Source organism: Struthio camelus, chromosome 5 (genome assembly GCF_040807025.1).
Source record: "Struthio camelus isolate bStrCam1 chromosome 5, bStrCam1.hap1, whole genome shotgun sequence".
NCBI lineage: Eukaryota > Metazoa > Chordata > Aves > Struthioniformes > Struthionidae > Struthio > Struthio camelus.
The window spans coordinates 33,927,988-33,955,273 of NC_090946.1; the positions used below are offsets into that span (position 1 = coordinate 33,927,988).

The 27,286-nt window shown below is 37.7% G+C and overlaps 2 protein-coding genes across 4 annotated transcripts in view; one reads left to right on the plus strand and one right to left on the minus strand.

Annotated features, from left to right (window-relative positions):
- Nucleotides 1-7,202, minus strand: part of ABTB2 (ankyrin repeat and BTB domain containing 2) — a 169,817-nt gene extending 162,615 nt beyond the window's left edge. Inside the window, exons 1-3 of one of the 3 annotated variants that reach the window (XM_068945449.1) lie at nt 7,071-7,188; nt 2,173-2,279; nt 1,518-1,649 (exon numbers count right to left, since the gene is read on the minus strand). The gene's annotated coding sequence lies outside the window, so the exon portion shown is untranslated. Of the gene's footprint in view, nt 1-1,517; nt 1,650-2,172; nt 2,280-7,070 lie in introns of those variants that run through there. The other 2 variants (XM_068945447.1, XM_068945448.1) reach the window with 2 other exon arrangements.
- Nucleotides 7,175-26,058, plus strand: CAT (catalase). Its single transcript, XM_068945451.1, has 13 exons — nt 7,175-7,313; nt 10,845-11,016; nt 12,018-12,128; nt 13,397-13,527; nt 14,401-14,505; nt 15,587-15,712; nt 16,844-17,035; nt 18,091-18,243; nt 19,366-19,504; nt 21,868-21,998; nt 22,554-22,661; nt 23,299-23,385; nt 23,838-26,058. Exons 1-13 carry the CDS (start codon nt 7,248-7,250, stop codon nt 23,901-23,903), a joined length of 1,587 nt encoding a protein of 528 aa, XP_068801552.1. The 5' UTR covers nt 7,175-7,247; the 3' UTR covers nt 23,904-26,058.
- Nucleotides 26,059-27,286: the final 1,228 nt, after the last annotated feature.

The following is a 27,286-nucleotide window of genomic DNA, read 5'->3' on the forward strand; positions in this document are numbered from 1 at the left end:
AGCCAAAGACTGAACGTCCACTTTTATTTCCTCCATTTTATTTGCTTGCTTATGTGCATAGGAATGTAGAAGTGTGGTTTGTTGCACTGATTTTTGCAGTCATTTTATCGACCACTTTTTAATGTCCTATGGATCAACATAGGTCCTCAGGTAAGTCTGAGTAATATTGAGCTGACTTGCCAAAGCGCATACAGAAATTTGAAAATAGGTTCACTATTATTAGTCTAGTGTCTTAATTAGACAACCACCCATTGATTTTCTTCCTATTTTTCAAATTTCAAAAAAATGTAGGACAGTAATGTTGGTTCAGGGGATTAAAAATGTGAAAAGTGATAGGAGTGGCTTGCTGGCTGCAGGATAGAAGTAGTATATCTTTGTGTTCCAGCTGGTAATGCTTTCTTCTGGAATTTAATGATAATATTCCAATTTTATCTTAACTCCTGAAGCCTAGTTTTAGATAGTGCCACTTACATGGTCTCAATAACTGTCTTCTGAAATTAAAAGCTATGTAATTAGCTCATCTAGAACTTACTTGTTCATAACTTCTAACTACACTCACCTACATGGTATGACATCTACATGAACTTGGAAGAGTTCACTGGCTGAATAACAAATAGAATTAATTTAATTAAGTAATAGTCTACATGTAAATACATTTTAGTACAGCAATACTCTCAACTATATAATAAAGGAATGTAAATAAGACTTATACCATAGTATAACTATTTTTTGTAGCAAAATACATACACTTGTAGAATACTTTAATTTTTGATTATTATATGGTTATATCTTAAGCAAAATTATTCAGTTTCATAAGGACTACAGCTAAATATATCTGATTATCTCAGTTTCTCACCATTTACACGGTTTATACATCATTTGTTTTATTCCTGATGTAATACAGCAACATTCTTTGGTTTTGGTCTATTCTATTATTTTGACTCCTTAACAGGTGTACTGTTATTATTTGTACAAAAAAATCCTCCTTTTTCTACAGAATTAGAACATTGCATAAAATTGCATCTGTTGTATCAAGGTACCTCTTGGATCAAGGATCTATGTTTATATATACAAGCATCCAGCAAGCCAATTAAGTGCTTGACTAATTTAAAGCATCTGTGAATTACTCATGCTGGATGGATGACACATTTAAAAATTAAGAGCTTCTGATTTTAACAACAGGTAAAATTCTTACTGTGTCTAACTTTAAATTTTTTTGTATACCAATTGAAACATCAATGGTAAAATCAAGTTTCACAATATAGACCTTATTAACTGTTCTTAGGTAAATGCTTTATATGCTGCTGTTAACAATACAGAAAACAAATGTACAAAACATTCATGAGCTTACCTTATTGGTGCTCTAACATGAATGTATATCAAATAAAAAAAAAAAGAATTAACAAAAGAAAACTGTATTTATATGAGGTGAAATAATTTTAATAATCTAGTTTTTAGGAATAAAAATATAAAACTGAGATATCCAGAATGCTAAATATGTTTGAATATCTTATCACCTGAAAAGGGCTGCATTTTTTTTCTATTACTGTTCTTCCAAACTCTTTCAGTTATCTGAAGAAGTATATTGAAGCTCTCTTTCCACTATTAAATATGACATGCAGCTTCTTGATAATGATGGTCAGGAGTACCTTTAGTGAAAATTAAAAAATTGTTGTAAAACATAAACATTGATAAATGAAATTCTTTTCAGTAAAAATACTGCAACATTTATTTTACTCCAGGACTGGTATATGCATCAATGTTTACTAACCACACACGTTCTTAAAGTTGAAAACATGGCTGCTCCAGAATCATTAAAGTCTGTACAGTTTATGGAGAATGAAAGAGGCATAGAAGAAAAAAAACATGTAGTTTTAAACTTATAAACTATTGTCCTAAGATGCTTCTGTCTCTGTAGTTAGTCTCTTTCTCTAGTGATTGAAATTAAGAACTTGTCCTAAAAACTATAGTAGAGGACAGCTAAAAATCACAAACAAAAAAACAGGTTTCATGTCTGCCTTTTCCTGGTTTTCTTCTATACATATTCTCTTAGAAGTCTGCATTATCTCTTCTCTCTGCTATATATCTCAATATGTTGGGCTGTCAGTTGACAGAATGAGATAAGTGTGCTGTTTCCCACAAATGCCAGGCTTTCGCTTCCTAGATTCTTACCTGTCTCACAAAGATCATTCTCTCAGCCCTTAAAGCTCGCCTCTCTTGAAGATGTTATGTCTTTCACAGTACATGATTATTTCAACATCTTCGATTAGATCTGATGACTGAAAAGACAAATTTAAAAAGGCAGCATATAATGCAAGCTACTGAATGATAAATTTAAGCATGGGAGCTTAAATGGTAAAATGTTTTGAGACTTAACTTATAATGCATATACACAGACCCCCAGCTTATTATTACCTATCTCATATTCTATCTCTTTTTCTCACCTAACATCTTAGTACCTGTCACCTAGATGCACGTTGACTCTTGGTTGATTTGCCTTTAATAGCATGGACTTCATGTCTCTCTAATTGCAAGTTTGACATATAAAATGGTTTTTGGTGTGTATTGCCACCTTGGAATCAAGATTGACAACATTATCACATGACTTCTGTCTACTGTTTTACAGCGGGCTTTATTCTGTCACTATTATTAATGCTTCTCTCATCTGTTTTTCTTAAATCTAAGAATAGGAACCTTTTTCTTCTAACTGCACTTGTGAGTATGGCCACCATGCTTTGCACTGCGGTGAAATGCTTTGGCTAAGTAGTAGAGGTACTCTTGAGTTCTGCTCAACAGATATATTGTAGAGAACAAGGGAATGCATGTGAGTCCCATCTGATCACAAGCAGAAGGTAGGCACCGAGACAGTCGGGCAAGATGGCTGAGTACAGGTGGCAGGAAAGCTTTAGGTGCTTACGTAACTTAATTAGCAAAGCAACAGATACTTTTGACTTTTTAGTCACCTAATTCTAGATCGTTCACTTGGCTGTTAATGACTGAATTATGAGTAAACTTTATATACAGTGTAATGGGGGTGTGTGTGTGTGAAATTGACCTAATGTAGTTTGCGTTTAAACTCACTTTGAACACAGAAAGCAAAATACAAAGTATTATGACTTTTAACCTCACAAAATCTTAAATAAAGGTGAAGCGTGGTCTGGATTATGCCTCAGAAAGACATGCAGCAACAGCGAACCAGTCTCCCCAGGTCAAAAAAGGTGATTAATTGGAATTGTTTGAAGTTTGTTTACTTAAGGCACATAAAACAAGAGGTTTACTCAGGTAAGTAAGACACCTCAGGAATCAAATATCAAAATGGGGGAGAGGAGGGAAGGAAATAAATTAACATACTGAAAGCCAGGCATCTGTGGAATTTAAACCAGTATTCACTGCTTTCTTCACTGAAAAGGTAGAAGATTCTTTATTTTTTCAGCAAGGTTAGATGAGAGAAAAATCACATATCTGTTTTACACATAACTTCCTCTTAGATATGAGCTTTCTAATCAACCACAGTTTCTTTGATTCAGTGAAGCTAAGTTGCAAAAAAATTTTTGAAAATACAGGACATAATTGTTACCACCGGCTCTCTCTTGAAATGTTTTGCATATCTTCCTTGCCAATATTTAATTTCTTCTAATTTTTATTTGCTTTTTTATACACTTGTTTGTATAAAAATACACATATTTTTACCCTAGCATTACAGTTACAATAAGGAGGGCTTATCAGAAATGAAAGAGAAGTAGGTTTTTAAAGTTACTCTTATTTTGAAACAGGTAAAGAGCAAACAACCGTACCTGCACACATTTGTTGACAGGAAGTGTTAAACTTTAAAAGCAAAGCAAACAAAAACTCTCCCTGAAAATGTCCAAATTCCCCTTGTTTCACTGGTTAAGGAAAAAAAATCAATGCCTTGGGTTTTAAAAATATGTATCTGCACTCCTAATTTTAAGTCCATAGCACTAGTCATTCAGTCTTTCCTTACGAATGGACTATTTTTATAAAACAGTCATCTTAAAAACATAAAAGTTGTATGGAAGAACATCACTTAAGTTTGAATGAGTAAACTGCTGGTCGTCTGGAACGGTAGCTCAACGTTCTTAGGAACGGCTGCTGGCGAGGCCTACAAACCTAGTTGCAGAATGGGATGTAGACTCTTGAAAATAAAGTTGCATTAGGTCAAGACCTTGTTGTGAAGCTTGCATACTTTTTTGTTAGGCTGATTATAAAGAGGGTTTCCTGCTCTTTCCCAAAACTGTTTAGATCTTTGTGGATTTATTCCTCTCTCTTTTACTTTACCAGGTTTCTTCTGAGTAACCAGATGTGAGGTCTGGGTGAAGATTTTTCTCTGGTCTGGCAGGGGAAGCCTGGTACATGGAGATGATTCAGTGGCACAGAAGGTGCAGAAGCGTGATACAATATATTTAGTATAAGTGTGTGTGTATATACATATATGTATATATGGAACATCAGGTGATCTATCTTTCTTGCTCTTCCTTATGACATTGGATATCATGTTGAGGAAGAAAAGATTATGAGACTCCGAGATAGGAAAAACATCCCACTTGTGGCTGAGTCAGAAAACAAGGAGTTTGCTGTCTTTATTGGAGAAAAAGGAGTACCATTAGTGATATTCCCTATGCAATACAGAGCTGAACTGGGGAGTTTTAACCCTGTTATATGTAACTACACATAGTAGATAAAGCATTGACATAATGAGCTAGATTATTCTTTGAATCTATTCAGAGAAAAATTGTAGAAACAATCCTGCATGTAGGTATTTCCCCATTTGACTCCTTTCTGACAGGCTGTGGGTGAACAGAGCTGTTCTATTTCATTGTTGTAATAAATGTTCTGTAAAGAACCATACTGGAATTCTTAACAAGAATGATAGGAAAAAAACCCACCATCAACAACAAAAAGAAAACTTGCTGACTCAGTATAAACCAGAACTCCTGCAAACACATTCCTTTAATACCTGTTCTTTTAGATAGATCTCTTATCTGCTCTGCTATGATTATCTCTAATCAATGTCATTAGAGAGGGGCTAATAAGAGGAAAGGTATATATGATTTAATTTTCTAGCACTCTGTGCAGTCTTTTCCACCCTTCTGGGTGTCAGGAAGCCCATAAAGCAGTATGAATCATGAAGTAAACATCCACAGAATAATTGGTAGATTGAGATCTTCATCTACCTTACAAGCATGTAATGTCATCTAGTCTAATAGTTTAAGACAGATTCTTGTTGTTGCTGAAGGGTTTTGCCTCAGGATGGGAGAGCGTAAGAAGACAGATAGGCAAGAGAAAAAACAAGCACATATGCTATGCCAGCAGTGTTGACTTTCAAATATCATTCCATTTAATTGGAGGAATGTTTTCACTATCAACTGCTTTATTTAGCTGGACCTCTCACTCTTCTATTGCTAAGAATCCTCATTTTATTTTCATGCTTACTACTGGAAAGAAACATGAAATTTAATCAAAGGGGCTGACTTTGGAAATACATACAAACAAGCGAATGCCGAATCATTTTTAGTTATGCTACTCTGGTTTCAAAGCATATTCAAAGGACCCTTTCAAACTGTACAACATTCAGTCGCAAATTCAATTTCTTTCATGATGATGGCTTGGTTTGCTGTCAGTGAGATCCTTTGTTGACTCTCCTGATTTTGTTTAGACATATATTTTGAAAGTCATCACCTGGGCTTCAGTTGTACTCTTCAGGGGAAAAAAACATCCTGGCAATAATGTTGAAATAATAACCAAGCATGAACATCCTAAAGGTCAGGAAAGAAGAACTCATAGTAGAAGAGGATTCCTGTAAGGGTAATATGTTGCAAAAAAGCAGCCCAGCTTTTGAAAAAGCTGCATAGAGCTGGAGCTATTTTAATATCCATAGTAGAGGTGGAAGAGAAATGGGAATAAAAATAACCACCTGTTAACCACTTTTATCCTCACTAGTTCATCCTTCAAGCATAAAACCAATGGGGGGAAAAAAAACCCTTAGTGTTATTAACATTATATTAAAAGGGATAGAAGCATGTACTGTAATACAGAAAATTCAGCCCTCAAAGACTGAGCTTTAAGGAACAGAATTACAGTTGTACAACATATCTGCATTTACCTCATCATTTTTAAACACAACGCAGGGAGCTTTCTGTTCCGTAACTGTGGCAAAAGCGTGGGGTTTTTTTGTGGTTTCTGTTTTTTTGTTTTTGGGGGGCTGGGCTTTTTTTTGGGGGGGGGGAAGTTTAGGGGGAAGATTTTAGGTTACAAGCTCAGGCCTCCAAAGAAATGCTGTTTACTGTTGGGTGTCTATGAATTATGACTAATTTTAATGTATCACTTGTGCCTCCTTTTAAGCACAGATACACATGCGGATAGAATGAACTCTAATATGCACCTGGAGCTTTTGATTTCTCAACTGAAACATTTTTTGCTACTGAAACCAGTCCCACCTCTAAAGCTCTTTAAGTAACTGCTGTTTTCATGGTCTCCTCATCCTATAATTCTCTATACTGCCGAAGAACTTCTCCCTAGTTAGCAGCTTTAGGAAGTCTTAACACCTCAAAACGCACAACAATTATTAATACCCACACACCTCCGTATACCTAATTACACACGTTCTAATTTGAGTAGCAAGGGAATACTTCACGGCCCAAAGGGAGCAGGCAGATCCCTCTGCGCTCCTGTTTGCCCTTGTGCCGTCGCCCTCAGCGACAGGGCCAGGACGCGCCCCCACGGGAGCGGAGTGAGGCGCCCCAACCGCCACCGCCTCGCGCCCCCAAGGGAGCAGGGGGAGGCGCCCCAACCGCCACCGCCTCGCGCCCCCAAGGGAGCAGGGGGAGGCGCCCCAACCGCCACCGCCTCGCGCCCCCTGCCCGCGACGCGTCACGAGCTCCCTTTGACCGAAGGGCGGGGAGAGACTGGCGGGGGGGGGGTCCCGCTTTCCTGATTGACCTTTCTTCGAGCCACTCAGAGCTCGCGCTGCCATCTGGGCGCGGGGCTATTGGCCGAGGAGGTAGCGGGGGGGTGGGCGCAGCGCTAGGGCATAGTGCAAGGGCTCCCGCTACCTTTTTAGCGCTCGCTGGGAGCGCCGCGGCGGGAGCTGGGTGTGGCGGGTGGCCTGACCTCTCCCGCGCCGCGCTGCCTCCTCGCTGGTGGCACGTCGAGCTGTTCCGTGCTTCTCTCCGCACTTGGCCTTCCTGCCTGAGGGGGGAAAGGGGGGGGTGGTCTCCTGAGCTTGCAAAATGGCTGACAGCCGAGACAGCGCCTCAGACCAGCTGAAGCAGTGGCAGGAGCAGCGGGGCTCGCAGGTACTTGCCAGGGCTCCGCAGTCGCGGGCTGCGTGCTGCCGCCGCAAGCCAAACCCGCGGTGCTGCGCAGCTCGGGGCCCGGCCCGGCCCGGCCCGACCCAGCCTGGACCGCCGCGGGGCCCCGCTCCCGGCCCGCCGCGGCGCGCTAACCGCTGGGCCGTAACGGTCGCTGGGCGCAGGCCGCGGGGGCGGGCGAGGGGCGGCAGCGAGGGGCGGCAGCGAGGGGCGCGGAGGCGCTGCGGTCTCTGCGCCGCCCTCGGGGCTGGCGGAAGCGGCCGGAGGGAGCTGCGCTGCCGGGCCGGCCGGAGCCAGGGGCGGCGCCCCGGGGGGCAGCGGCGAGCGAAGCGCGGCTGGAGGCCAGCGGGCAGGAGGGCGCCTGGCCCCGCGCCGCCGGCAGCCGTCTGCTCGGGTCGCTGCCGGGCCCCGGCTTGGTGTCGTGCCCAGGAGCACCGAAGCGCGAAGAGGCTGGCAGGTGGCAGGGAGCGCTAAGGGCGGGCAGGACAGCGGGCACAGCGACCTCGGCTGGGCTGCCCTGCCCTGAGCCTTGTCCGCAGCCTCCCCTTCCCGAGAGAGACGGGCTTACCTGTGCCCGAGCAGGTCTTTGAGCAGGGACAGCAGACCTGCCCTCGGGCCGTCTGCCTTTACAGACTTTAGTCTTTCGTCTCAAGCGGGATGCTGGTGCTTCCAGTTCTGATCTCTTGTGGGTGGAATTCGGTGAAAATGTAATTGCAGAGTAACATTAAAGAGGGTACACTCAGCTAATGTGGAAATCTGTTTACCAAATTTCCAAAGTGGATTGCTGCAAGTGGTTAATAACTGCTGTATTGTGGATTATGAGTTTTTATGATTTCAATCTCCTAAACACATAGGATTAAATGTATATTAAATCACTCTGTCAGTTTCTACTGTACATTGTCTTATAGGAACTGTGTATTTGGAATGAAGTACTTGCTCTGCTGATTATGCTAAGCACCCATCTTACAAAACACACGTTAAAGGATAACTTAGTTCCCACTGTTTGTTTTGTTGTTTTTTTTTTTCAGTTCAGTCTGTTCTGGAAGGTGTTGTATGAAAAGTACCTTCCAGTGATCTGAGAAGAGGTTTACCAATAAAGACATGAATTGAGACTTCATATCATTCTAGCGAGTTTCGTAGTGCTTTTATTTTTATACTCTGAATAATACTTTGTTACAGAAAAGCTGAAATCTTGGCTAAAAGTCATGTTCATATTTAGGCTGCAGTTGATGTGAAGAGTAGGAGGCAGCCCAGAGCCTGTGTTGCATAAGGAGTCATGAGACCTTAAGATAGGAAGTGGGGAAGGCTGATTAGAATTCTGAAGTGACTTGTGTAAGGTACAAGGTATCGGTAATGCCTAGAAGTATATACTTTGATGTATGGAGTTTGCAACAGCTGTGGCTGAAATTCTCTTGGCTTTGTTTCCCATCCCTTTCCGTCACAGGACTTAGTGCTGTAATGAAATAAACATGCAGATTTGAAAGTTCTTATCCTTTGAGATCTTGACTCTTTGCAGTTCCCAACCATATGAAAATGTAGCCATCAAAGAAATTTAAATCTGAAAGTATCATAGAGTTCTTCTTGAACTAGTATTTTTGTATTTCTTTCCCTATGTACCAATAAAAATCATTTTGCGTGCCCCACATAATATTATCCTGAAACTAAAGTGAATATATCTTATAATTTGAAACAATGTTTGTATTTCTAAAGTCAACATACATAAAGATCCTTTCAACAGGTCTGATTGACTGCCCTTGCAGGAGATACTGTGTTTCCACAAAACTCTCTTAAATTTTTGGATAGGTTTATTTTCAAGAAGCTAATTGTGATTTGTAGCTACTTTATTTGTAGGAGCCTTAGGTGTTAATACTGTAGGAAAAAATAGTTTTCAGACAATAGTAAAGCATGTTGATTTGAAATGGGTTCTGTTATCTTTACAAACCTTTGTTCTTCTCTGTATGCATATTTTAAAACTACTATGTATTCTCTGATACGGTCTCCTTGGCAAGAGTTATTTTTCTTCTTGTCTCCATTGCCACCTTAATTTATAGAACTTTATAAGGGGGGAGGAGGGGTGTTAGTAGAGGACGAGTTAGCTAAACTGTGGGGACTGCACCAGGATAAAACTGTGGATGCTTCTGGCAGAATGGTGGAAAAAGGTAGGATGGTATAGGTGGAAAGCACAGATATATGTCAGTTTAATGCAACATGTAACTGTGGATTTAGTGTTAACTGCTCGTGATCTGTGACACTCAGGTATTTGTGCTCGTTGTGTTGCAACCTCTTCCTTGTTCTTCTTTCTTTCTGACTTTTATTCTGTTCTTTGATATCTGTTACAAACATTGCCCTCACCCTGAATAGTTAATAAATAAGCTTCAGAAAAAGCTAACACCTGCAACCATAGTTCTGATCAGTCGACTTATAGTACATTCCTTTTGTTTAGTTTAGACATAGTTTCTTCTCTTACTGCATGTTTTATACAATACTCAGCAAAATAGGACTGTTGCCTCAGTGGAACACATGAACTCATATGTAATACAGATAAATTCTTTTTAAGAAAGTGGGAATACACTCAAAGGGTTGTGGGGTGTTATGGTCACAGTGCAAAACAGGTGTTTCTTGAAAATTTTTTTGGAGTGATTATTTTTTCAGGTTTGGGTTTAGTCCTGCTTTATCAGGTGCTGCAGTTCTATTTAGCCAATGAGGATGCTTAACTTAGACTAGGTACACAAGGGAGGTGAAAGGGATGAGTACTGCTGTGTTGGGTAACTTCTTTAAAGACGATAATTATGCTAATCAAAAAATGTTCTGGTTTACTATCCTTTGCACAGGACACTTATTGACAGTAGGACTTCTTAGAGCTTCTCTTAATCCTAGTCCTTCAGTGATTTGCAGGTCTAGAATGATGACTATTCAGGTGCTCCTACCTGTGTTATTCTTGGTAGTTCTTCCAGACCCGTGGTAGTCACAGGCACCCTCTTCTTATCTCTGGTGTTTGACTATAGCTGTTTCACTGACTCCATCCTTGTGTCCACATTACCACCTTCTTCCTCTTCTTTCTTCTCCCTCATTATTTTCCAGCGACTGCTTTGTGATATCTCTTCCTCTAGTTCTTTTTTTTTTTTTCTCCTTGCCCTCCTCATCCCTAAAAGTTGCATGGCACACTTGCATAGACTTAAATATTGCCTAGACAAAGAGGGGACTGTACTGAAGCTTAAGTCATGGTTAAGGCTAGTCACTTTCTATTTTTCTTCAAGTGAGATACCAAATTTTAACAAGTAGTATTCCTATATGTTATGTGACTTTCACTCCCCTTGAGTAGCCCCAGCTACAGTGCTGTGCTGATATAGTTAGCCCATCTATGATTTCTGTGGCTAGTTCCAGAAATGTATGCCATTTTTGTGTATACTCATTTGTATGTCATGTGACACATACCTGCTGATCAGATATGCACGTTAGGTGGCTTATAGGTGTAAAGGTTTTTAATACCTTAATATTGACTGTTTCTGCTTTCAGAAACCAGATGCCTTGACCACTGGTTCTGGGAACCCAGTAGGGGATAAGCTTAATATCCTGACAGTAGGGCCACGTGGGCCTCTTCTTGTTCAAGATGTTGTTTTCACTGATGAGATGGCTCATTTTGACAGAGAGAGGATTCCTGAAAGAGTTGTACATGCAAAAGGAGGAGGTATGTTTTAAAAACACCTATTTTTTTTTTCCTCTGTGGAGAATTGGGCCGTGGAAAACCTTAGAGTTAATTGACTGATAATTACATATGAACAGCAGTGAGGAGAAAAAGAAGTAAGGCTCGCTTTAGAAGAACTACCTTTGGGATCTTGTATCCAGAGGTAGATGGATCAAGCGTTGAAGATAAGCAATGAAAACCTTTGATGTTGTAACTGAGGAAGTCTTAGTACATGGTTAATATACTGCAAACTTGCCATTCTTGATATAATTTAAACCAGTCTTCACCTTTATGCCAATGGTCAATGCCAAAACTCGATGCACTGAAAAGTTTTTCTATATCATCAATTGTATATACATTGTCTGTATCATTTGTTGTATCTATCAAAGCAAGAATATGTCCAAAGTTAAACAACCCCCCAATACATGAAAAAAACGGAACCCCAATAAAATTTTTTTGTTGATCCCTGTAGAATAGAACTGGCACCTCTGTTATAATTGCTCTAGAACAAGAAAACATGAGACTAAATCTTATTGTAATGTGAGTGTAAGGGAAGCGTTCCATTGTGGGGATGGGAAAAACTTTGTTGCTTCATCTGGCTTAAAGATGAACCAAGTGTATTGTTGGTGACCAGCAATACTGCAACACCGATCAAGATTAAAGGAGTATGTGTTTTGGTCTGAGATAAGCATGGAAAAACTGGTCAGAAGAGCCAATTTGTGTTATTTCTCTCAGAACTGAGGTCTATTACTTTCTGAAACTGTGGACAGTCAGTTAAGGATGGGGAGGGGGAGGACTGTACAACCAGTGCTTTCTCTGTTGAGTATATGTCATTTAGTGAAAATTAAATATGAAATGTTTTAATGCATGGACTCTGTTTAAATTCATGTATTTCCATGTTTCCTTTTGACTAAAAGTTATGTTTGACCGTAATGGAATAACAGAGGTGCTCTAAGTGAACAGGAAGTATCTAGATCTTATATTTTTAAATCACTCTTTTGCAGGAGCCTTTGGCTATTTTGAAGTGACTCATGATATTACCAAATACTGTAAGGCAAAAGTGTTTGAACACATTGGAAAGAGAACTCCAATTGCTATACGATTCTCCACTGTTGGTAAGACTCTAGACTTACTTTTTATCTTCTTACATGTGTATCATAATGAAAATTGATATTAATATTTCTACATTATGGGACATCTGTCTTGCACTTAAGATAGTTTGATATATTTTCTGCCAAGTAAATCATCTTCTGTGAATTTCATTTAAATTATAAAACCTTAAGTAATATTGAGCAACTTCTGCTTCTTTGTGCAAGAGCTCTCTGTAGACATTTTCCCTTCCAGAATGTGAGGGAAAGGGCAGCCTGAGCTATTTTTGGTTCTGAGGAAAGCCTGCTTTATTTCTGGATGAACAGTGATCAGTGCTTGCATGCTGCAGTTGTGCCCTTGAAAATTAAAGGCCTGTTATTTCTTACCTTGTAGGAATGGTTTAGTGATGAATGCTCTAAGAAAGTACAATGGCAATGAAGAATAGAGTGTTCCAAAAGACTTCTTTCCTTTCCTAAAGAGCTGAATGCATTAAATGGCAAAACCTTAAATGATGTTAGGTGAAATGTACATTATGACCAATACTTTGTACATGGTAACATATCTTTTAAAATACATTCTGTCTGTATTTAAAAGCAAAGAACTCTTATTGAGGGTTCAGTTCTGGTAGGAGTATTTTAAAAAAAAGTTGCACATGGCTCAAGGAGCTGCAGTTTTCAGTCTAACTGGTATTTCCCTGTGTAACCAGAACTTAAGGGGTCATGGTATGTTTCTATGTAGGAAAGACATGCAGCTGAGTTCATTGTGTGAACTGTGTGCTATAGCAGGCTGTTGCATCTTATTACCTTTCCTTTCCCTGCTCTGTTGGAACGTGTTTCTTCCTAGCTGTTTTATAGTACACAGAATGTTTTTATGAAAAAATGAGCGTCCCTAGTTATTTCACCGTGACAATTAGCATGAGCTGTTCCTCAATACTTCTAGAACACTTTTGCTCAGGTATTAGGGTAGGCATTTTTGCTCTGGTATAAAGTTATTCACTGGAACAATTGTTTTGGAGTTGTAGGAGGGGAATTGAAAGGGTTGCAACCCTTACTGTTGTAAGGTGACTCTTTTAAAGCACGCCATTTATGTAACTGCCTTCCAGATAAGAGCTTCCACATTGGAAATTGCATGTTAATTAGCAGGCTTTACCTTCTGTGTTTTAGTCAATACAGCCAATTCAGTGTTGTCTCTGCTAATGATAATGCAAATACCACTCAATTGGTTGAAGCAGATGTACCTGGCTTTTTCTTTTCCTTCTAATGCTTGTGTATATATGTTCATGTGTTTCTTCAAGCTGGAGAGTCTGGATCAGCTGATACAGTTCGTGACCCTCGAGGCTTTGCAATGAAATTCTATACAGAGGAGGGTAATTGGGATCTCGTGGGAAATAATACTCCTATTTTCTTTATTCGGGATGCAATGCTGGTGAGTAAGCACCTAAGATGAGAATAACTTGTGAAGAGTGCAAAAGTTCATTCACACCTCTCTGTTGCTTCACTGAGAAGCAAAAACTGTTGTTTTGACATGCTTTAAGTCTGTTGTTCAATAGATGTTCCAAGTGTTTTGGTCTTGACAATTTTTTTAGAACTAATGCTTGATTACTTAAGTTTTTCATTCTGCAAATAGCTGCTCTGTTGTGGTGTGTGTGCTAGCAAGTAACTTCATTCTCCTTGTTCTTCATGTCTCTGTTTCAGATCTGATCAATTTCACTAGTGCTGGAATTAGCCTTTTTTACTCTAGACTTTAATTCTTAAGTTATTTTTAAGTTTAAAAAAAAAAAGCCTGTAGGAACTTTTTAAATGAAATCTAATAATTTTTTTTTCCTATTAGCACAAGTTTGACTATGCTTTGTATATGTTAATAGAGGGACTTTTCTTTAGAGTGGAGCTGCACTATATAGGTATTTCTTAATATTTCTGTGCTCATTTAGGAGTCACTTACTCGGTTGAGTTCATATATCCAGATTCAGAAGGATTTACCTCTCATTTCATCTGTCAGAAATTGAAAGCTTTCTTTGGCTCTCAACAGACTATTATGTATTTCACTTTCACAGTCTAACCAGCAAAATTATAGAACTGAATTTGGTTCCAAGAGGCAAACAATGCAAACGTTTGTAGATGATGCAAAACTTGTGGTCTTACTGCTTTGTCTCATCTTTGCAGTTTGTTGTCCCTTTGGTAGGTTAAAGGGTATTTAAATAAACTGTTGTGCCTTATTGTGTCAGAAGTTGCTCGGTATACTCCAGGAGGTGTTACCAAAGTTAACTTTTTTTTTTTTTCAAACTTCTGGACAAACTAGTTTCCATCCTTCATCCATAGTCAAAAGAGGAACCCTCAGACTCATTTGAAGGATCCAGATATGATGTGGGACTTCTGGAATCTTCGCCCTGAGTCTTTGCATCAAGTAAAGTTCTTTCTTGAATTCATTTTCTATGCTTAAGAAAACCATAAGTTATGTGAATGCCTATGTTTGTGTGTGTGTGGTTTTTTTTTTTTTCTATCTCAGTTTCATGTTTCATCTAGAAATCCACATGATCTTTTAGGAACAGTAAAGGCCAAAGGTTTACAATAGCTTCTAAGGCTGTTAGTTACTTTTCTAGTTTTACATTTTTTTCCTTTATTGACTATCTAAAATATGTAGGATTCTTTTTTTCATGATTATGCTTTATATAGGAATGAAGGTTTAGTTTTATAATAATAAAGCAGTGGAAATACTGATTAACAACAGTGTATGTATATTTAATGTTGAAGAGCAAAATAGTGGGAACGTGATGCTGTTGCATCTAAGTTTATGTAAAGCTGTATACTGCTTAATACATTAGTTCAACTCCAAAAAGGACCAGAATGCACAATGCCTTCTAATTTTTCTATTTACGTATTCCAATTCTTCAGGTAGTGTAAAACTAAAAATAGTTGTGGTGGTGGTGGTGTTTTAAATGCTTACGCAGAGCCTTTGTCAATAATTACTAATTGGAAAAAGAAGCACCACAAGTTTTGTGTGTGAGATAAACCTGAAGAAAAGCAACATTTTCAGTAGCTTTGTATGATTGTATGTTTAGTGCCTAAAGAACTTAATTAAGAGCTAGTTGTTTGGGATTTTAATTTTCAGATTTTGTCTTTAACCTGAAAAAACTGTCATATTTTTATCTGTAACTTAGCTTACCCATCTCTAGCTGCCCTTTCCTTATAGGGGAAGTTGTAACATTATCCCCAGGTTAATGTCTTGCACTTCCCTGAATACTTCGCAGGGAGATAATGCTTTACATAAGTTTAATTCACATCCTTACTAGATGTGCATCATCTAAGGTGTCTTGGATCATTAAAAATGTTAGAAACTTTTCAAACTAGAAATTCCTTCCAGGAAGTCATAGCTTTAAAATCACTTTCAGTGATGCAGATTAAATTAATAAATGTACTTTGTTTGAATGGTCACTTTTTTCCTTGAACTCGAGATTCAATTAATATTGTTGGATCCTTCTCTTTAGCTGACTTTCATGTTCAGTGATCGTGGTATTCCTGATGGATTTCGCCATATGAATGGATATGGGTCACATACATTTAAACTGATTAATGCTAACGGAAAAGCAGTTTACTGCAAATTCCATGCAAAGGTATTGATTTTTGCTTTTACCTTTTGGAAGTATACATCATATTGGGTTTAAAAAAAAAAAGTCTAAAGGTTATATGAGGAAGTCTTGTAACTTGTTAAGTCTAATTCTGAAAAGACTAGTTAGTGAGCAGTCTGTATTTGTTAAGCAACTGATATTAAAAAAAAATTGCATGCACCTTTTAAATGCAAAGGATCTCATTGTTCTTGCTCTGACATGGTGGATATTTACTGAGCTATGAGAAACTCTTCCTTGGGGGACTGTTTGCTGTTACTTGGAGAACAAGTGGGCTCGTGTGTCTCATTCGTTCCTCCTTTTACGTTCATGGCTACACAGTAGTTCAGATTCAACAGGTGGTACTTTAGCTAGAAGTTCTCTCAAGTCTAGGCTCTATTTTTGTTCCTGTTTGCTTGCTGGAGATCAATTGCATTGGTATAGCAGTGGTTTCGAGGCGGCCTCAACTGTTATGTCGAATCAAACTAAAGTATATAGAAATTCTCTGGTTCTGGGAGCTCTGGGATACGGAAGCTCACGTAACTCCCACACTTCTGTCAAAGCAGTCTCAATGCAGCACATCTCACTTGGTGAAAAATTCTCCTCAGAATTTTAGAGACAATGCTCATTCTTATCTCTTCAGACTTTGGCTAGTGGAGCCTGGACATTTACCTCTGAAACAAAGGCTTTAGAAACCATCATATTAAACTAACAGGTTTTGTACGGGAGCTTTAAGCCTTTGAGTTGCCTGAAGGTTATGAAAATGAGATTTTTCGATAGTGCTAAAGATGCCACAGGGGAAAAAAAGAAGAGGTGGGAGGTTGGGATGCTTTAGGAGTACTCCGTAGCTTAATGAGAGAAAAGAAACCTCTTCTTCACTTGATGTGCTGCAGGGATCATAATTTCCTTTCCAATGTTTTATGTTGTGGTATAACATGACACATATTTCCCTTCTATCAGAGAACTTTTTTAACCCAGGAGGCAGCTGTTGAATGTACTATTATTCTAAACTCAAATTATTGGAGAATGGAAGGTGGACCATCCTAGATCTTAAGTCTGTTTAATACACATCTCTTATCAATGATTTCTGAAACACTTTATGCATGTTGTAACTGGTGTTGCTGTTCTTATTGTACTTAGACTGATCAGGGCATCAAAAACCTTTCTGTTGAAGAAGCAGGAAGATTGGCTTCTACTGATCCTGATTATGGAATACGTGATCTTTACAATGCCATTGCCAAGGGAAACTATCCATCCTGGTCTTTCTACATTCAAGTTATGACATTTGAGGAAGCAGAGAAGTTTCCATTTAATCCTTTTGATTTAACTAAGGTATTTCTGCTGTTGTTTTGAGTACTCCAATTTCAGCTTCTTTAAGAGAGGTCATGAATTCAAAATGTAGGAAATGTCAGAACTGAGCTCATTCCCTACATAAGAAAGGGTAATAAGATCCATGACATAACACTGTTTTCCTAAGTTTCAGTCTAGTGCCTTAACAGAGAAAAGTTAGTGCTTTCTTTTTATTCCTCCCTCTTCCTTTAAGTGTACTGCTCGTTATTTGGCCAGGATGAGTCAGAAACCTTGGAGATGAAATTATGTGCTTGTTAAACATATCAGACAAGAATTTAATGGATTAAACCTCTACTGGAATTTAAAATACCCTTTTTTTCTCAGTTACTTAATCTAGAAAGCTGCGGAAGAGACCATATTCTGTGGCCTTATGAAATTTTCTGTCACTCTTCCTCAGTGAAATACAAATTCAGGTCTGTAGACTGTGACTGCACTGCATCTCAAAAGTGTGATTTCAGATTATACAGTCACACCCTGAACAAGTTAAGCGTTGTTGATTGTGTAGCATCTGACATCGGTCTAATTTTATGTCAGACTTCCAACTGCTGTTTCAAAGAATGGCACGTTGGAAGATAATAACATAAGCTTGTATTTGCACCTCCAAATCTTGCTTCCCCAAAAGTGGCTAAATATTTTCTAGACTTGAAAGTTCAGACTAAGATGGCAAAGAAAAGGCTAGTGAAGCTGGTTATGTTTTGAAATAGCTGAAAACAGTTCATGCTACCAGTTCCACCTACAACATTGCATTCTTAGGCAGTTTTTCAAGTGCCTGTGGCTATTTCATTTAAGGATTCAAGTGCTAAGATTATGCTGCGATGATGAAAACAACTGCATAAATGCTCTGTATGAATTGCAAAAGGCTTTTTAAAGTGCGACTCTCCTCAAAATGTTCATTACCAAAAGAAAAACTATTTCACTAAGGTATTTTCTCAGTCAGGAATTTCTAGGCAGCTTTAGCTTTTTTAAAAATACATAATACTAAAATAAGTTCGTGGTGTGTTTTTTTTTTTTTTATGCACGTGTGTTATGTCTTACAGGTTTGGCCTCATGGTGATTACCCTCTCATCCCTGTGGGAAAACTTGTCCTAAACAGGAATCCTGTCAATTACTTTGCAGAGGTGGAACAAATAGCATTTGATCCTAGCAACATGCCACCTGGTATTGAACCTAGCCCTGACAAAATGCTGCAGGTAAAATAGAATGCATATGATTTTCAGACAGAATTTTACATTTCTTTTGCTGTTCGTGAAAGCATCATATCACTAGAACAATAGTAAAATAGCCTGACAGACAGAAAGCAACTGATTTTTGGTGTTTTTTTTAAATCATCACCATTTGTTGACGTGCCCATCCAACATTTAAATATAAAGGGAGTGGGGAAACAACTGAGAGAACAGAAAATCTAAACTGATGTGAAATTTACTAGTGTGACTGACAAGAAGTACTGGATAAAACTGTATCAATGTTGTAGAGTATTTTTTTTAGTTTTACCCTATATCTTAGTGTGGTTGCAGACTGCTTTATGGAGGTGAGAGGAGGACTTCAAATGCTATGAAATACAGATGTAACTAATCTCTGATTATAAAATGTGAGACTATTCTTTAGAAGTAATACTGCAGACTTCTTACAGATAAAAGTGGACTAGTAAGACTGCAGTGGACTACACTGGCTGATGTTTAGGTTATAAACAGGTTGTTGGTGCTTCAAAGGATAGCCACAGTAACAAAGTATTTTAATGCTTTTAAGTGGATAAACACTTTAACCATTGTGCAGTTCTTCTGTATTGCCTCTCTTCACAAGCTGGATGATGGTAGTTAGAATCAGTCTGTTGTCTTGGTATCCAGATGTCTCCAGAACAACTGCTTCAGATTCAAGTCATCAAGCAGTGGACTATCATATTTCAGACTTAATCGATTTTCAAATCTAGATTTGAAAATAAACAAAAATACCCCTTCCTTGGTAGTAATCAGCACTTCTGTGGCCTTTTTCATCTCTGCCTGTGTAACCATTTCCTTGCTTCAGAATAGTCTTAGAATTCTGGAGCAGGTCTTGTTTGCAATTGGTAGGAAAGGTCAGGCTGTGTAAATGTAACACAACATGCTATTCTTCCCTGATGCTTCCAACAAAGTTGACTTGAGCCTGAGTGTTTTTCAGGCTCCTCTTGGAAATTATTTGAAGTGTGTCAAAAATACATGCAGATGAACCGCTGCCTTTTCCCTTTTTACTTAATGTATTTTGCTTTGAATGTGAATATGCCACTTAAGTGATCTCTTTCAGCAAGTAGCAATTAATATTTGTGACACATTTTTTAGGGTCGTCTTTTTGCATATCCTGACACTCACAGACACCGCTTGGGAGCTAACTATCTACAAATTCCCGTGAATTGTCCCTTCAGAACTCGTGTGGCCAATTATCAGAGGGATGGACCAATGTGTGTGTCTGACAACCAAGGTATTAATGAAATACTATTAAATATAATGTTGATACTTATGCATATACTGCAGACTTTTTTGTTGTTTGCAGGGGAATTAAGATAATTATTGGAAAGATAGCTTTACTGGTTATTACTAAGTGCTTATACTGTGAGAAGTGTTACTATTTCTCTTCAGTCTTTCAGTATTACTTGTGAATTTTTCCCCAAACTCATTACTCTCTATTTTCTGGGCTTAAGACTTCCTAGTCTATCTGTTTCCTTTTATTTGAAAACTCCATACTTCTGATAATCTTTGTCAACCTTTCAGTACTTTTTCTTATGCTACTGGATCCTTTCTGAGATGAGTTGACCAGAACTGCACTTTTGCAAATCCACCATATGCACTTTTCTGTAGAGTGCCCTAAGTTTGACACTCTTAAAACTCTCTTTACTTTCTGATTGCTGGTGAAAACTGAGTTAACTTACTTTAAACTATCCAAGTGAACTCGAGATCTCTTTCATGATCGGTAGTAACATATTCTAGAGCCCCTGATTGTGCCTATATAAAGGACATGCATTTCCCTTCCCATATGTTTTATATTGTAAATAAAATTTTGTTCAGCAATGCAGTTTTCATCCAACTCTGTAGTAGCATGAGGTCATGCTGTCACTGTAAATAGCCACCTTTGATTTTTGACTAGGTTAAATAAAGTTTATGGAAGATAAACTGTCAACTTACTATTTGTTCCCTTTTCAGGTAACTTTCTGAGTAGACTGATTAGTACAGGTGCTCACACAGATGCTTGAGGAGTGCCTAGCTAATTAATTCTTCTCCATAAGAAAAGCAACTGCTCATTTCTACTTTTTGCCCATGTTCTTAATGCAATACTAACTTACAAGGAATCTTTCCTCCTGTTTTAGGGATCTTTTTGAGAGCTTTTTTTAAAATCTGAGTATCATCACTCTTATTTGTGCGTCCACCTTTTGTGGACAGTCTTGTACAAATACTGAGAACGAAACACTGTAAAACCTAAGTATGCATATGTAAAATAGAAAATGGGTTCTCTACACTTATTTCACACTTAAAAGAAGCACATGGTTGTTCATTACTGCAGCTCTTGCCTTGTGTAAAGTAGTTGATGATCTTTGAGTTTTTTTAAATTCTCTCTTTTTTTAATTTTGTAATTTTTACTTGCTATAGATAACCTCACTAGTAAACTTTGAAAATAATAAAGGTGTGCTTTTCCCTTTTGGAGACCAAAAAGTAGAATGTTTGCTGTTTTGGACGTAATTGTATAGTATGGTTGTATATCTCTTACGTTAATCCAGGAAAGCAGATTTTGTTTGAATAATTAAGGGGGAAGAAAATGTATCTGAAGTCAGGTGAGAACGGAGTTTTATTTAGAAGTTTCCCAACGAAGTGAAGCTTAAGATCTGCTTAGAAACATATAAGCCTTTAAAAGAGTTGTTGCAGGAGAGCAACATTCCCCAGTTAGTGAATTTACTAATATGCCTAGCTTATGTTTATTTAAAGACTTCTAAAAACATGCTTACTGAAATGGATTTAAAAAAAAGTTCCAAAGTCTAAATTCATTAAAATGAAGAAATGTGCATGAGAAAAGGTTTCACAGATGATATTAATTACTACTTCCTTGTTTTTTTGGCAAAAATCCTTTAAAAAAATTAGAAATGGCCTAAGTATCATTAGAGAAATCTACATTTGCATTTTTTCATTTAAAGACTTATCTTTCAGATAATAAGAGTAGGTACCTTGTTAAATCTTTATGCTTATGCTTTCTGATTTCCGAGAGACTGTAAAAGAAAAGGGTATAAATGCCTTAACTGTAGCTTAACTTCATCTCTATTCAGCACATTGTTTCATCACTTTGCCCAATAGTGACTCTTTTATGCTTAAATGTAAACAAGAAAAAAAGATGCTATGCCTTGTGTCAAAAATACTGTATTCCTCTGAGCTATGAATACTAACACTTCTTGCGGGAAGAGGTGGGGAAATACTTGGAAAACAAGAACTTGGAAACAGCTTGAACTAAAAGTTGAATGACTTCCATGACTTTCTCTATTAATAATTGGCTGAGCAATGGTATTGTGAAAGTGACCATACCTTCTTGTTTGTGAAACAAAATCAAATGACACAAAGTAATTTTTTTCTTTGAAAGTTCTTGAAATTTTCTTTTTGACTAACGCTGTTGAACACTAGCTTGAGACTGTAACAAACTCCTGCTGCAGAACTGTATGTTGACAGAAAAATTCTGACAGCTTTTTTAATGAAGTGAATCCTAATTGATTGATTAATTTAGGTTCTTTTAGGCAAGATGTGCTTTTCTGTCTTCTAAATTAGTCTGAGAGCTGTCTGGCATCTGAATTTTCTTCTCTTTTTCAGGTGGTGCCCCAAACTATTATCCAAATAGTTTTACTGGTCCTGAAGATCAGCCCAATGTGAAGGAGAGCCGCATGTCTGTTTCGAGTGATGTGCAGCGTTTCAACAGTGCAAATGAAGATAATGTGTCTCAGGTATGATGTTTGAAAAGGCTTTGTTCTTCATTTCAGAAGGTAATTGTATAAGCTGTCTGGACAATCTTAAGGTCAGCTCTCATGAGATGGTGGAAGATCTCTGTGCAGCTTCATTTCATGGATAGCAGAATGTTTATTGATAGGACAGTTGTGAATCCTCACAAGCCTTTCTGAGCACTGATATTTAGAGGTAGTGACTTTCACTCTTCCTGTAATTGGCTTCCGCAGATATCCAAAGCAGAATACATACATAATGCCATCACCATCTATTCCTAAATTGCTCACTTGGAGCCCTACAGCACATCTGTTTGTCTTGATTAATTAGATAAGCAACACTGACTTCCAAACTAGAAATGAAGAGGGTTGCTAGCAGGCTTGACAAATACACAAGTTGATAGCCTTTTGAGTTGTAATTTTAAGTGTTGTCTGGCTAGTAAGTGAAAGCTATTCTTTTTCGATAATAATCCTGAAAATGTGTTAACTGTTTTGGGCTGATGGTGGTAGAAAGACTTGCTTCTTAGAATTGCACAGTAAAACTTTGCTTCTAATCAAAAGGTGCGAGTATTCTATACCAAAGTACTGAAAGAGGATGAACGCCAAAGGCTGTGTCAGAATATTGCTGATCATCTTAAAGATGCTCAACTTTTCCTTCAGAAGAAAGCTGTAAGTAGTCTATTCGCTGTTCTAGCCTTTAATCTTTATTCTAGGTTTTCTAATCTGTTAATATGCTGATGGAATGAAAGATCAAGAATTCTTCTTGGGAAGACAATTTCGTGATTTTTTTTTTTTCTGCAGGAGTTATCAATACAGAACACATTATTTAAATATGCACCAATATTTATATAACATAAATAACATGTAAAATAAAAGACTTTTCTCCCTGATGGGAAGAATGGGGTGAATGTTGATCATCAAGGAAGGAATGATATTTTGACCTTGTTTTTTCAAAAATGAGGTGGCTACCAGTATAATGTTTTTGGTCTAAAGAAGGAAGAGGAGGTGAGGGTCAGGGAGGGATTGGCTCTTTCTCTTTACTAGTAGTATTTTCTTTAATCAGGAAAGAATGACATAATGCAACTCTCATGTGACTTAATAATTTAGGTGGAAAATACTGATAGCTCCTTTCTGGCTGGTCAGAATTAAACTGTTAGTTTTGGGAAAAGTATTGTCATTCTCCTTTTCATCCTTGTGATATGCACTGCTTGCAGGCCATGGAGTAGGAAAGGTAATGAAGAATACATCTGTAGCAGAGGAATAAAGTTCTTGTTGCCTCTTTTGTTCTGCTTGTCTTTCTGTTTAGGTGAAAAACTTTATTGATGTTCATCCTGACTATGGTGCCCGTGTTCAGGCACTACTGGACAAATACAATGCTGAAGTTGGGAAAAAGGTATGCTAATTACTTCTGTAGATGAGTTTTGACTGGCTGAATATCTTAGCTCCTCTTGTATACTCACTGAAGTGAGGAGTCAGTCTTGAGTTACAATTGGTTTACCTGGGAGAAGTCAGTGCATGTAGAACTGTAAAATGGGGAACATCTCTCTGGCGTTTAAATTAAGTGCTAATTAACTAATGATTTACAATAGCTTCGTTTTAGTGGGTTTTCGTAATTGTTCTGGAAGATAACTATAAATGCTAGGCAATGTGGTCAGGTTGGTCATTCAGACCATATGGTTACCTGTTTCCTTTAATGGTAGTGAAACACTTCAGCAGTTTTTTTTCTGGTTTCAGTGTTGGTTATGTACAATAACAAAATCATTGCTTTAAGGTACACGTTTTTTAAGTTTGCTAAACTAGATTTAATGGAATTTGTTCTGAATGTTTCTCTTGCATTGTTTTTAGGATGTAATTAGGACATACACACAATCCACAGCTCGTGTGTCTACCAAAGAAAGATCCAACTTGTAAACCATGCTACAGAGATTTACTCTGTTCTTGAATTTCGCATCCACATAACTGCAGGACAACCTGCTGAAGGCATGCATTGATGAATGTAGCAGACTTCCGCACAAATGTACAAGTGCTTTACAAGCTTGATTGATTAAGTTTCCAAGTGCCTATACCCATACGGGAAATGGAAAGTAACACAAGCTAACAACCCTAGTGCCTTTCAACACTAGTGCTTTAATGTTTGTTAACAATTTATCTTGTTTTTAAGGAAACTTATAAGTCATCTTCATTTCTAGAAGCAAGCATAAGTATAATCACTGTTTTTTTTTTTTTAATTGCAAGACTTTTCTGGTTAAATTACAGAATAGAACTTCTATACTGATACTGTGATTATCATTAGGGATCACATTCATGTTAATGAGCAATATCAAATTTATTTCTAATAAAATAGAATTGACATTTTGTACTTTTACACATTACATCTGGAAGGCAAAAATGAAATTCAAAGGAAAGTAATACATGTGCAATAATTTGTTTCTTAAAACATTATGTGTTTCTAGTTCCCTGTGGTATAAATGAAGCTAATTAAAAGGTTTAATCTCAATGTGTGTTTTTATTCCTATTCCTAATACCTGTTTTAGGATAATAAAGCTTTGCATATTTACTAGTGCTGGGTGGGTATAACTGATGTGAGATAGGAAAGAGTATTTTCTAACTGCGTACACTTCACAACAAAACTAATTACATCTTAAGAGTCCTTAAAAGGGAAAATTGTCCTTTCTATCTAGTCTGTAAGAATTTAAGTGGAAAGTTTTTTTTAATTTTTCAAGTGTTTGAGGAGTTAACCTCAGCATAAACATTTTTATATTAGCCAAATTCAAGCTCGGGCATCTTTAAAACTGCTCCTTACAGTTTTTGGAATCATTTTTTTTTTTTCCTAGCATAATCTTACATTGCCATTTATTATTCAGATCACAGCTGTTGTCTTCTCAAAAAGTTACACTTTCACTGAAATGACAGGTTTACGTGTGTGTGTAGTTTATCAGTGCAAAAGGATATGGACCCTTTAGTTTGAAAAGTGCTTCCTGTTACTGTTTAGATCCAAAGGGCTTTCTTTAGTGTAGTAATATTATCTTCAGTCTTTGAGTATAATTGCCAATTAGCTTTTACAAACTGAGACAAAAAGAAAGTGTTTATATCTGAGAATTTAGAGCAAGGATTGAATGACCATTTTGGAATTTCTGGAGTTATCTTGATGGAGTATGTATAGTGTTGGACTAAAAGATAATCAGCAGCCTCTGAATACTTTACCATAAAAGGGTACAACAAAAGCAAGGCTTAAATTACTGATTTACAAATGCTGAAACCCCACTTTAATTTTTTTTTCCTCCTTAGGTAGTTATTTGGGAAGGATTACTTTTTTATGGGGTAGTTATGTTCAAGCTGATTGTTTGCATTTCGGATGAAAACCTGTCATACCAATTGCATGCTGAAGTTAGTCATAACAGACAAAAATGTCTTTATAGTGCGCTTAGCAGGATCAGGCAATCGCCACATCTCAAATCCTGGCAAGTTTTAATGACTGTTTTGTCTGCTATTTTGTCCTCCTCCCTTGCCAAGGGAAAGATCACTGTAAATGTGTAATTAGTCCAGATACCAGTTCCATGGCATCACCTCTACTCTGATATATTTGCTTTTCTTATTTGCCTGCTGATATTGCCTTATTAGCATTTGGATCGCAACAAGCGTGAATGATGATACAAAGAATTTCAGAGCTCAGCTACTAGCTCTCAATTCAAGCAGATGTTATACAAATTTCTCATATCATAACAGCTTACTACTTTTCAATACTGGGGACGTTTGTGTGTCCTTGAACTGAATTTTGAATAGGAATGCTTCCTGTGGTATGTCTGTCTTTTTAGTGTGAATTGGCCTTCTGACAAGTGATGACAGATGGATAAAGAAGAGTTGGTATTAAGTGTTGTTCTGTTAAGTGGAAGCATTGTAGAAAGCTACTTCTACTCAAACTCATTTATCTGTTAATCTGTTGTGAAAAATTCATGTGCCATGTGATAGATGCAGTAAAGTAGTATAAAATGATAGTCTGCTTTACTGTGTAATTTAGTATTGTTGTACTTCTTATTTCTGAAATAAAGAACTGAATTTAAAACTCCTTGGCTATGTGTTGTCCTGTTTTTGTGAGCATGTGTTTTCAAAGAGGTTATTTAACCTAACATGGTTCATACCTTCAGCTGTCTTTTGGAAATTATGCAAAAGCTGTTCGGGTTTTGGGGAAAGCTGTTCAGGTTTTGGGGGAATAGTCTCTCTTTCAGAAATTACTTATTTGGACTGCGCAGGCCTTGACTGCCAAGAAAGGCCTTGGTCTTGAAGTTGACATTTGCAATGCATGCCTAGGGGCTAAGGACTAAAATGTGCTCAGCTGTGATTTGTCAAATTACTTGTTGGGATCCTCTGTCAGTGATTTATTAAGCCTTCAGAAAAGGGAAGGCTGCTCAGATCTGTAGTAAAATGGTGCCTATGGTTGTGTATGCTGCCTGAATGGGAAGAGATTACTGTCCCACTTTACTGTGGGACAACTTTTGTTGATGACACCTTACTTAAGCCTCTATTTGTTGAAGAACCTTTTGTTATCTTTCATCTAAAATCTTCAGTTGCAAATTACAGAATTGTTGTGAGGCCATCCAGTCTTTAATCCTTAAATTCTAAGGAAGCGGAGTTATTTTTAGTAGTTTAATTTCCATTTCTGCCTGTCTTGTTAAACACTTGCAAGTCTATATGGTACCTTTGGGACATATTTCAAAAGGCTGTCAGTACAGAAATTTATTCTACCATCTATATTACACAAATATTTAGTTCAGTTTTTGACTCTATAAATGACTTCTCTTATATTGCAGCCATTTACTTTTTTTTGTTCTTCTAAATCACTTTTTGCTTCACATGTAAGGAACTGTGGCATGGCCAGGTAAAAGGCATTGGAAGGATGATTATTACTTGTAAATGGTAGTAGTTTAGAGTAGATCTCTACGCTAATATTTGGATGGTGGCACTCAGAATAGAGAGTCAAGCACTAGGTGATGAGGAAGAGTGAGGAAACATGTTATGCCATAATACTGAAAGGACATGTAGAATGGATTGGATAAGGTAGTACCTTCTGCAGCTGTCTTCATTTTAAGCAAAACTATGCTGAAATTGTGAGTTTTTAAAAACCTGACCTCTGAACAGACTGTGATTGGCATTACAAAGTAAAACTGTCTTCATGCAAGACATTGAGGGAGTTGGCCACCCTGGAAGAACAGTAATATCATTTGTTCAAATACACAAGATAAATCCATCTTACAGCTACTTTGAGAATAAAAATGCAGTTTATGTAACATGGCATA